The sequence below is a fragment of the Brassica rapa genome, chromosome A02 (genome assembly GCF_000309985.2).
Source record: "Brassica rapa cultivar Chiifu-401-42 chromosome A02, CAAS_Brap_v3.01, whole genome shotgun sequence".
NCBI lineage: Eukaryota > Viridiplantae > Streptophyta > Magnoliopsida > Brassicales > Brassicaceae > Brassica > Brassica rapa.
Genome location: NC_024796.2, coordinates 19,879,790 through 19,890,942, shown reverse-complemented (window position 1 = coordinate 19,890,942; position 11,153 = coordinate 19,879,790). Strand labels below are relative to the sequence as shown.

General features: G+C 36.1%; 1 protein-coding gene across 1 annotated transcript; it reads right to left on the bottom strand.

The window, feature by feature from the left end:
• Positions 1-885: 885 nt before the first annotated feature.
• On the bottom strand, positions 886-7,348 carry LOC103848552 (calcium uniporter protein 4, mitochondrial). The gene is made up of 2 exons (XM_009125435.3): positions 6,542-7,348; positions 886-6,168 (listed from the first exon to the last, which is right to left on the bottom strand). The coding sequence occupies exons 1-2, from the start codon at positions 6,947-6,949 to the stop codon at positions 5,728-5,730; spliced, it is 849 nt and encodes a 282-aa protein (XP_009123683.1). The 5' UTR covers positions 6,950-7,348; the 3' UTR covers positions 886-5,727.
• Between the last annotated feature and the right edge of the window lie 3,805 nt (positions 7,349-11,153).

Sequence of the window (11,153 nt, the reverse complement as noted above, 5' to 3'; positions counted from 1 at the left end):
ATAATATCATAGAACAAGACCAAGACAGGGATCCTTATCTCTGGTTAATATGGTATATCTGGATGGTTCGCAATGATAAACTTTTCAGGGGAATAGACAGAGGCCCATTGGAACTAGTTCGATACGCAGAAAGTGAATGTCAAGCCTGGTTCAGTGCAAATGAGTTGATACCACAAGTAGTGCAGGCCATCAATAGTGAAGAAAACCAAGTCTTAAGCTTGGGTAATATTTGCTTACTGGATGGATCTTGGACAGCTTCTGATCGCTTTAGTGGATGTGGATGGGTCTGGATGGATAGTGGGGGAGAACATACAACTTATGGGAACACGGAATTTCAATCGATGTGAATCAGCATTGCACTCGGAGGTGGAAGCACTGCGATGGACGATGGAGAATATGCTTCAACACTCACCATGCCAGAGTTTTGGAACAGACTGCAAGGAGCTGATTGCAATGATAAAGGAACCCAGAAGTGGCCAAGCTTTGCGACATAATTGGAGAAGATAGAGACGCTGCAGATCTATTTCCCGGACTTCGAAATCACCTATGTGCCGCGAGTGCGCAATCAGTTTCCAGATTTTTTAGCTAAGACTGCTAGGAACTTTCGTAGGGAGTTACTATTCATTGGTTGTTCTATTCCGGTCTGGTTACCCAGACCACCTCAAGTTTGAGTAATAGAATGGCCGTTCGACGTCAAAAAAAAAAGACTAAGTGTAATCAGTTGTAAGAATTAAGTAAGAATGAATGAAAAAGTGGTTTGTTAAAGAGTGTGTGAGTTCACAATATTTCAGAAGAGTTCAAGAAGTTCAAGCCAAAGAGCAAAAGTTCAAGGGCTTTTTGCAAAATTGACTCAAAACTCAAAGTTAAACCTAAAACTAACCCATATTTTTTTAGATTTTTCTTTTGTCCTATTCACCCCGAAAGTTCATATTATTCACGAAAATACCATTAGTTTTTTTTTTTTTTTTTTTGAAAATGACATTTTTACTCTCTCAACCTCATCATCTTCAAGTATTTACAAGATTGCCATTACAATCAATACACCAACCACCATGAACAACCAATTTGAAGCTCTTAATGCACCTCAATCGATTTACACTCTCTCTTTCACACTTGTTATGAACTAAAAACAACATCTTTTTCACTTTGCCTCCATATTCATCCAAAAAACTCAAGCTTTTGATTCAAATTTTTTTATGGTTGATAGAGCCATTCAAGCATACTATTATTGGTGGGTTACTTTCGTTTGAGGTTCTGGGTGGTTGGAGAAGACTTTGTGTGCTAAGGAAGTCATGTCACTAGTTTAAGGTATGAAATTGAAATTATTTCCAGATCAGTTCGCGTAGAAGACTTACCCGTAAGTAGTCTGGCTGTAGAAGACTTATGGGTAAGTCTTCTGGTCAAACGGAAAACTTACTTGTAAGTCGTTATCTTTGTTTGTTAAAAAAAAAATCTAGAGAATCCCTAGACGACTTACTGGTAAATCATCTAGGATAAACGGGTTAGTTTTGCATTTGACCGAATTGTGTCAGATATTTAACTTTTCCTGGACGACTTATCAGTAAGTCGTCTCTTGGAAAACAAAAATTTCAATATTTTATTAAAGCTAGACAACTTATTTGTAAGTCGTCTCAGGTTACTTTTGCAATTGGAAAATAAAACGTAAATATTTAACTTTTCCCAGACGACTTACGCGGAAGTCGTCAAATAAGACGACTTACTTGAAAGTCGTCCAGATTTATTTCCTAGATTCTTGTCAAACCTTGCTTATCTCGGACGACTTTCCCGTAAGTCGTCTACCTGGACGACTTTCAAGTAAGTCGTCTGGGTAAAGTTAAATATTTAAGTTTCTTTTTCGAATTACAAACTAACCTGAGAAGACTTACAAATAAATCGTCTAGCTTTAATAAAATATTGAAATTTTTGTTTACCCAGAGACGACTTACTGGTAAGTCGTCCATGTAAACTCAAATATCTAACACAATTCGGTCAAATGTAAAACTAACCTGTTTTATCCTAGACGACTTACTGTTACAAGTTTTTTTTTTAACAAACAAAGCTGGACGACTTACCAGTAAGTCGTCCTATTTAAAATTCAATTGCAAAAATGACCTGTTTGGACGACTAACTGGTAAGTCTTCCAGACAACTTACTGGTATGTCGTCTGCGTCAATGTTTAGTAAACTTTCATTTTCTCTATATTTACTAGTGTGTTTTATTTTAAATTTTTGTAGATGATGCGTCAGTTACATGCAGTGTATGGAGAATGGTTGTTGAAAGATTGTCGTTGAGATTTTGTGGTTGATAATCAAAGGAGCGAGAATCATTTTTTTGGGGGAAGGTTCGACACATGCTGAACTTCTTGCAATGGCTCAAGAAGATTATAACCTGGCCATGAGCACAAAATCTGTGGAGATAACCTACTCATTACCAACATAAATGATGCTGGCTCCAGACACCCCTCCTATTCATGTTCAAGTGATAGACAAGTTTGAAACTTGTTCGAGATAACCAAAAAGCATGGAGTACGTCTTTGTGTATCAAGCCGTAGCAAGGTGGAAACGGTTTCAGAGTTCAGAGAAGAAGATTATGAAGCTGATGAATGTTTTGAAGATGATGATGATGATTTGGTTGAAGATGAAAATCATGATGGGGAGGAGGATGCTGATATCTCTATTGTTGCTGAAGCGGACGAGAATGGTGAGGATTACAGTGTTTATGGAAATGTTGAAGATGAGGATGAGGAAGATGATGATATGTGTTTTAAAGATTTCATAAAGATTGAAGGAGGGAGATCGATTGGTAACAATATCTATGTCAACCAGAGTTTTGTTAGCAAGGATGCACTGCTTTCAGAGCTACGGTTTACAGCAGTGAGGTGGAGGTTCTCCTTCATAATATACAAGTCAACGAAAAATCTCCTTGTGACAACATGTCCAGTTAGTGGTTGTCAATGGAAGATCAGAGCGAGTGTGAAACATGGGACAAACACGTTTTGGGTAACGAAGTATGTGGAAAAACATACATGCTCAGTGGGAGACTGACTCGCTCAGCGGAGACACTGTACTCCGAAGTATGTTGGTAGGCTTTTCATTGATCGTGTTGGAATCATTGATGGGTTGAATCCGCAACATATCACTGATGCAATGAAGAACATGTTTGGCATGACGCTTGATTACACCACTTCATACAGAGCACTTCTATATGCACAAATATTGGTGAGAGGATGAGCAGAAGATGGGTAGTCGCGTCTGCCATCATATCTCGAGCAAATCTCCTTAGCAAATCCCGACTCTATCACTGCTATAGAACTTGATTCTATCAATAGATTTAAGTATCTATTTCTCTCTTTTGAAGTTTCTATCAAAGGTTTTAAGTATCAGAGAACGGTCATTGTGGTGGATGGGACTCACCTAAGTGGAAGTATGGAGGTGTTATGTTAGTTGCAGCCGCACAAGATGGGAATTTTCAGATATTTCCATTGGCTTTTGGGATCGTAGATGCTGAAGATGAACTTTCTTGGGAATGATTTTTCACAAAATTGGCTAGTTGTGTATTTGATGAGCAGCCTTTGGTGATAGTCTCCGACCGGCACACAGCCATTAAAAGTGCGTGTGATAAGGTGTTTCCTTGGGCAACCCGATGAATATGTTATTATCACCTTCAAGATAACATTGTCAAAAAGTATAAAGGGAAACATCTCTTGTACTTGGTGAAAGGTGCTGCTTATGCTCATACGGTTTCAGATTTTGACCGGTACATGGCTGAGATACGGAGTGCAAACCCGGACCTTGCAACGTATTTAGAGAATGCCGACGTCAGCCTATGGTCAAGGGCTTATTGTCAGGGGGACAGGTACAACATAAAGACAAGCAACATCCCTGAATCTATTAATTCCGCTCTGAAGCGAGCTAGAGGATTTCCGGTTCAGTTCCTGTTGGAGTTTATAAGGGAGAAGCTAGGAAAGTGGTTTTGGAAAAGGAGAGAAGATGCTTTGAGTCTCCCAACTCAACATAGTCGAGGTGTTGAATACTTGCTTGCTGTTCGATCGGAGATAGCGGATACGATGACGGTACAACCAATTGTTGGATGGCGATTCTTTGTGAAAGGTGGCAAAATAGACTTTGTGGTTGATTTAGAACATGGAAAGTGTGATTGTGGTGTCTATGCAGTGGAGAAAATACTTTGCTCTCATGCTATAGTTGCTGAAATATCTGCTAGTTTGCATATCTCCACACTTGTATATCCAGTGTACTCAAAGGATTTTCTGTTTGCAGGATACTCAAAGAATATATATCCTTGTGTTGGACAACAAGTTGAGTAACACACATGCTTTCCTCCGGATGTAAAGCGTGGTCCAGGAAGACAGAAGAAATCAAGATGGCAATCTTGGTTGGAGCTATCCAGGATGAGAGGACGCAAACCCTGTAAGCAACACATGGTTTATAGATGCTCAAAATGCAAGGAAACTGGCAATACGAAACCACAATGTAAGAAATGACGTGGATGACCTTCAAGTAAGTCGTCCAGTTAGTCGTCCAGGGTTTTTTCTTCCAGAAGACCTTCAAGTTAGCCGTCCACTGTTTAGTCTTCCAGAAGACCTTCAAGTAAGTCGTCCAGAAGACCTTAAGGTTAGTCGTCCTGGGTTTTTTCTTCCAGAAGACCTTCAAGTTAGTCGTCCAATGTTTAGTCTTCCAGAAGACCTTCAAGTAAGTCGTCTAGAAGGTCGTCCAGTTAGCCGTCCAGGGTTTATTCTTCCAGAAGACCTTCAAGTTAGTCGTCCAATGTTTAGTCTTCAAGAAGACCTTCAAGTAAGTCGTCCAGAAGGTCGTCCAGTTAGTCGTCCAGTGTTTAGTCTATGTATTAAAAATTTGTGTTATAAACTTATCTGTGTCAACTTCTTTGTCAAATTGCACTACCAAACAAATATAAGAAGGTCTTGCCCTTTATATTATCCGAAAGGTTACAAAAGGTCACTACATAGAAGACTTTTCAGACTACTTATAGTTAAGTCGTCCAACATTCCAAACGACTTAACTGTAAGTCTTCTGTGCATAAGATATGTTACAAAATAGGGATCAAGTTCAAATACACAGATCAGCCTAATCTATCATACAAAATTATCTAATGTAGCCTGTTTAGCACCCCTCTTACGCACCCAGGTTGGTATCATTGTCCTTGTTTTCGAACTCATGCGCATCAGGAAGCTCTTGAAATATATTCACCACCATCTTATCCCTCATAGTCTTCCCGTTGGGCTTAGCAAAGTCTTTTTTACTAATCTCTATCCCAAGAGCATGACATTCAATGTACTTTAGAGTGTACACGCTACAATCACCAGCTCGGACCGGAGGTATATTGGTCGGTCTCTCATATGTGAATGGCTCCAGGCTGTATTGGACACGTTGTTCATCTGAGAAAGCACACTCTCTCTCTCTCTCTAAAATATAGAGAGGAGAGAACTGAGAGAGTCTCTTGTTTCCTTTGTATACATTGGAGGTTATATGTTATTTTCCCACTTTTGATCTTTAAAACGTTTATATGCTCTTTGGCTTAGGCAAAAACCATAAAACTAAGAGCATTATATATGGGTGCATAAAAATTAAGATTCCGACTTTATCAAATACACATACAAGTTGAACCCCAATTTAAGTCTACATACACCAGGTAAATTATACAGTGGCTAAAGACATGATGTGTCTAGGCGGGATAAACTTCTATTGTTAGCTAAACCGTTGAAACTTCAGATTTACACGCTAACGGTGTAAACAAGGAGTTGAGCTCAGTGTATCTCAAAAAATCAAACCCATGGCTCTCCATAAGCTTCTTCTGTTTCGTCTTAAACCGTTGTTGATAAAACCCTTCAAAAGATGGTTCTGTCGAAGTCCGAAGAAAGAAGTAGTAACCAAGGAGGAAATGAAGGGATGTGACAAAGAAGCAGATAGGTTCCATCACATCCCAGCTTAGTTCCCAGAAGGTAAGACGCATAAATCCTATCGTTTGCGCTGCTAGGAGTCCCAGACCGCAATATAACTCTGCCTGGACTATACGTCGTGCCTTTATGTCAATACACTTCTTTGTAGTCTCAAGCTGAGCTAACTCTTCTTTTCTTGGATCGTTTGGAAGTGCTGATGTTTGGTGGATCATTGCCGCCATAGACTTGGCTATCTAAAATTATATAGCAAAATAATATAAGAATATAATACTTTGTATAGAAAGTTCTTGGTCATAACTAGGAGGGCTCTTGTATGAAACATTCATATAAGACCCAACAATTCTCAAACGCCCAAAACCATAGTTTTGAAAATCATAGATTTTAACACACTAAACATTTTTTAATGATTTTACATTAGACAAAAAACATTATCAAGAATACACAATATGGTCTTTCTCTTTAGACATGTTCTGTTATTGGATCTATGTATGCTTTTTGATTATTTTCAAAAGCAAATGTTATATCCTAACAGATTACGAACCAGAAGTAATAATCAAAATAAAAGAGAGTTTTTAGAGGACACTAGTTAGTAGTTAGATTATCCACCTGATAAGGATGAAGGAAAACGATGTCTCCTAAAACGACGACGCTTCCAGCTTGATCCAAAGACTGAGCCATTTGAGAACCTTGCTCGTCGTTGTTCCCACAGGTCTCACAACAGATTTGAACAAACTCCCAATACGAAACAGAGTTCTTTGGAATCTCTCTGAGTCTAGCTTTCACCTTCTCCATTTGATACATTCTCAACAACTTCTTGGTCTCACTCACTGATAAACCCGTCACAGACGTTGCTTCCTCCCTTCTAGGAGGACTAACGGACTCGATGCGGATCGCCATGATAGGATCCGTAAGATTCGATGAGGTCATGTAATGACGGAGGATCTTCGTGTTCGATGGTCGAACGCATTTGTAACCGTCGATGAGACGCTTGGTGATAGCTCTGCGAAGCGCCATTAAGAGAATCTTTGGGTGGGAGAATATCGAGTTGATTCTGTGTGAGTTGAGTGTCGGGGAAAATCTTTGGGAAGCATTTATAGTGGTATTACTGAGGTTAAATATAAAAAGGTAGAAACGTCAATATTTTCCTATTTTAGTGTTTTGTTTCATTTTTACTGTAAAATGAGAATCTCGTCGGGGTGAAAAGTTGAAAACAGAATATCAAAGAATCTTAGTTACTTTGGAAAGTACCAACGAGTATTAAGAGATATTAACACATGTGGATTTCACTGCAAAGATTCCTCTTTTTCAAAACGTAAAAAAGATTCCCCTCATAATTGAACATTGATGGGGTGGTTTTTGTTTCTTACTTCCTTATGTTTCATAATAAGTATCATTCTAGTTAGGGGTGGGCACTTTACCCGATATCCGAAGTGGCACCCGAACCCGATCCGAAAAACCCGAACCGAAATCCGAACCGAAGTAGCAAAATACCCGAACGGGTATTGAATAAGGAGAGATTGGATACCCGAACCCGAACGGGTAATACCCGAACCCGAATGGATATCCGAAGATAACCGAACATATGTATAATTAACCTTATATTTCTAGTTTACATCTCTCATTTTATATAAAATATTTATATTGATACTACACATATTTTAAGTTCATATGATATACATATAATTACAGAAAAAATGATTTGCTACTCACTTAAAATGCATGTCAAGTTTTTTATTTCAAAAATTAACAAAAAGTTACAACCAAATTTTTTTTTAAAAAATAACTAAATTAGTGTCTTTTTAGTTTTAAAATGTTATGTCCAAATCTATTAACCATTCAATCTATTAAAAACAAAAAAAATTAGTTAACTTAAAGTTATACTTTTAAATACAAGAAACTTGAGAAATGAAAATTTTAATTTTTTTTTCAAAATCTAAATATCCGAACCCGATCCGAAATAACCGAATCCGAACTAAAAATACCCGAACCCGACCCGAAGTACAGAAATACCCGAACGGGTTCTACACTTCTATACCGAAATACCCGAAAATCCGAAATACCCGACCCGAACCCGAATGGGTACCCGAACGCCCACCCCTAATTCTAGTTTTTTTTCTTGTTACACAAAAATATCACTTTACAATTTTAATACAAACTATACTTACTTTCAGTTTAAAATAATTGAAAGCTGCATTGGTTTTATAAATAATTTTATTTATCTCAAATATTATTGGTCAAAAAAATGTAATTAATAACAATTACATATAATTCTGCTACTTTCTTAGTATGTGTGAAAAATGTCAAAGTGACACTTATTCATAAACGGAGTGAGTATTTTGAAATTTATTTGTCTATAGTTATTAGAAGACAGCTAATTACTTTGTGCAAAAAAGACAGCAAACTGGTAATCAAAATTTAGTTTTGGTATCATTATATGTTCTAGGTTAGTAGTTTAAAAACTTGTGTTGCTGCTGTTGTGCTCTAATCGAAATTAGGCGAAATAAACCCTATGGTGAGTTAACAATTCGTATTTTCAAAAACTATTTCTAGACTTGAAAAAAAAATTGAAAATTAAAACCCAATTCTTTTTAGTAAAAAAAGTCCAGTTTTTGTTTAAGTAAAATATTTCGTTTATGTCTTAGAATTAGTTACGTTCCTTTGAAACTTACGTAGTGCGGATTGGCAATTTTCCAACCATCAGTTAAATATATTTGAATAAACATCGAGTCGCTAATGTTGTTACAAAAGTTCAACAAATTACACGGTATTATATTATAATAATTTAATTAAAAAACGGAATGTTAATAAATGAATTGAACCACATACTATATATGCAAATGTAAATTGGATTTTTTTATTAAGTTGCCAAAATGATATTTTGATGTATTCTACTCTAAGAAGTTCATTTGAGAGAATGTGGTTTTCAATGTTCAAAAAAAAAAAAAAACAAAAAAACCTACTCATTTATCTAATATTATTTCATTTTTATTTCTTTTATTGTGATCGATTTATTTTATCGGACTTAGCGAGGTATGATCACATGTTAAGATTTATAGGTAGATTGACACATGTCGTTTATACATTACTTATGTTGTTTATCAATTTCCAGTGTGATATCTAATATTCCCTCTGTTTCAAAATTATGCACAACAATTAAAAAATTTGTTTTTTTATCTTAAAATATAAATTAAAAAATATTCAACCAATCATAAAATAAAACTATAAAATATCATTGGTTACACAGTTTTTAATAAAGTTAAAAACATTTCATCTGTTTTGAAACATCAAAAACTCTTTAAAACATCATCTATTTAGGGCATGGCTGGTTCAAACTCAGTGGTTGCAGTTGCGGAAGTTTGTGGATGCAGTCGGTTGTGGTTTCTAGCAGTTTTAAGAGATTTATACGACTGGTATTGCAGTTAAAAATTGGTGCGTTTGCGGATGACTTATGACTGGTTAACTACCAAATACGGTAACAGTCAAATAATAAATTAATAATATTTACATTTAATATAATTATAAAATATCAAAAATCATAAAATTATAATAAATATAATAAATATAAAATTTATATTTAGAAAGTTATAATTTTAATTTTTGAAAATTTATTGAAATTGTTTTTATTATAAAATTTTATAATATTAATTAAAATATAATAGATATATTTTAATATTTTCATAATTCAATTTTAAATTTTTTATTAAATATTTTTACTTTTGTATATATATTTTTTTTTTAAAAAGAAAAAAAATTTACCCTCTCGCAACCGCAAACGCTAGCTGGAGCCAACTTTTAAATTTATGAGATTCTGAATGGTTTGAAGCGGTTTAGAACGATTTGAGTGATTGTTGCAAACCGCCGACAACCGTTACCAACCGCAAAAGCTGCGTATGCGGATGGTAGCGGAAAAATCAGTCGCCCCCTTCGAAATGGAGGGAGTATGTTCGTTAATCATTACTATGTCCTATCTCACTACAAGAAAACAAGACCTTAACGACTACAGTATTAGTAGCTACTTGGCCGTAATATAGGCTTTACGACCAATTAGCTTTGAAACACGATTGATCGTTAGACGCTGGTCGTAAATAATTATTCGAGGCACATTGGTCGTAAGTTTACGACTAATGGCGTTAGTCGTAAAGCAGACGTAAATGTACGACTAAATCACTTGGTCGTAAGTTAAACGTAAATGAGTTAGTCGTAAAGCTGACGAAAAAGTACGACTCAGAAGTTGGTCGTAAAGTAAACGTAAAAGCATCAGTCGTAAATGTGACGCACATTTACGTCTCACAAATTAGATGTACATTAGTCGTAAACTTACGACCAATTTGCCTCTACGTCGATGTTTATTCATCGCAAAAGAACGACCATTTTACATCGATGTTAGATGTTCATTGGTCGTAAGTTAGCCCACTTTATTTATTTATTTTCATATTTTGTATTTAATTACGAATTTAATATAATATTTAAAATCAAATATTTAAATTTATTTGGATTTAAATTTTAAAATTTTGATAAAATTAAAAGAAAATATCTAACATTCAGAAACATAATAATATCCATAATATAAAACATTCAAAATACTAATTAACTAATACCGAAAAACTAAGTGTTAAGGTTTATTTCGTCGAAGAGGTCGGAACTATGCTCATCCGCACGTCGCTCTAAATCTGCCTGCTCTTCCGGAGTGGGCTCGGAGAAAAAGCTCGGACGTAGAGACTGCCACCTAGAAACAAGAGCCGGGTTGACGTTTGGGGTTGTCTCTATCATCATATCGAACATATTTGCCATACATGCAAATTTGTCCCTGTGGTCGGCTATTACTTCTTTGGCCGCAGTCAAATCCCTACGGAGAGAAGATTATTCTTCCATTCTTGCAGCATGTTCAGCTCTCGCCCTCGGGACATCATTGACAGACCTGATCCCGACAATACGTCCCCTTTTTTTCGGGGCAACCTTCAATTAATAAATAGATATTTAATTAGTACATATGTAAAATTAACTTAAAGAATAAAAAATGTAAATAAACATATATTTATTAAAAATCTAATTTTTAACCTGTTCAAAAATTTTGTCTTGTTCGACGGTGGACAACTCGACCGGTGCACCTTCCGGATTTTGTTGCGACAACTGAGTCTGGACCTCCTGGATCCGAGCCTCAACAATGTTGTAGATCCTCTCTGCTCGAGGATGCAAGAAGGTGCCATCAGAATGCTGG

Bases quoted from the DNA above. Each gene is read 5' to 3' on its own strand.
- LOC103848552 (XM_009125435.3), bottom strand. From the start codon at position 6,949: ATGGCGCTTCGCAGAGCTATCACCAAGCGTCTCATCGACGGTTACAAA. The intron at 6,169-6,541 runs GTGGATAATCTA...ATATAATTTTAG, and splicing joins TTTTCCTTCATCCTTATCAG to ATAGCCAAGTCTATGGCGGC.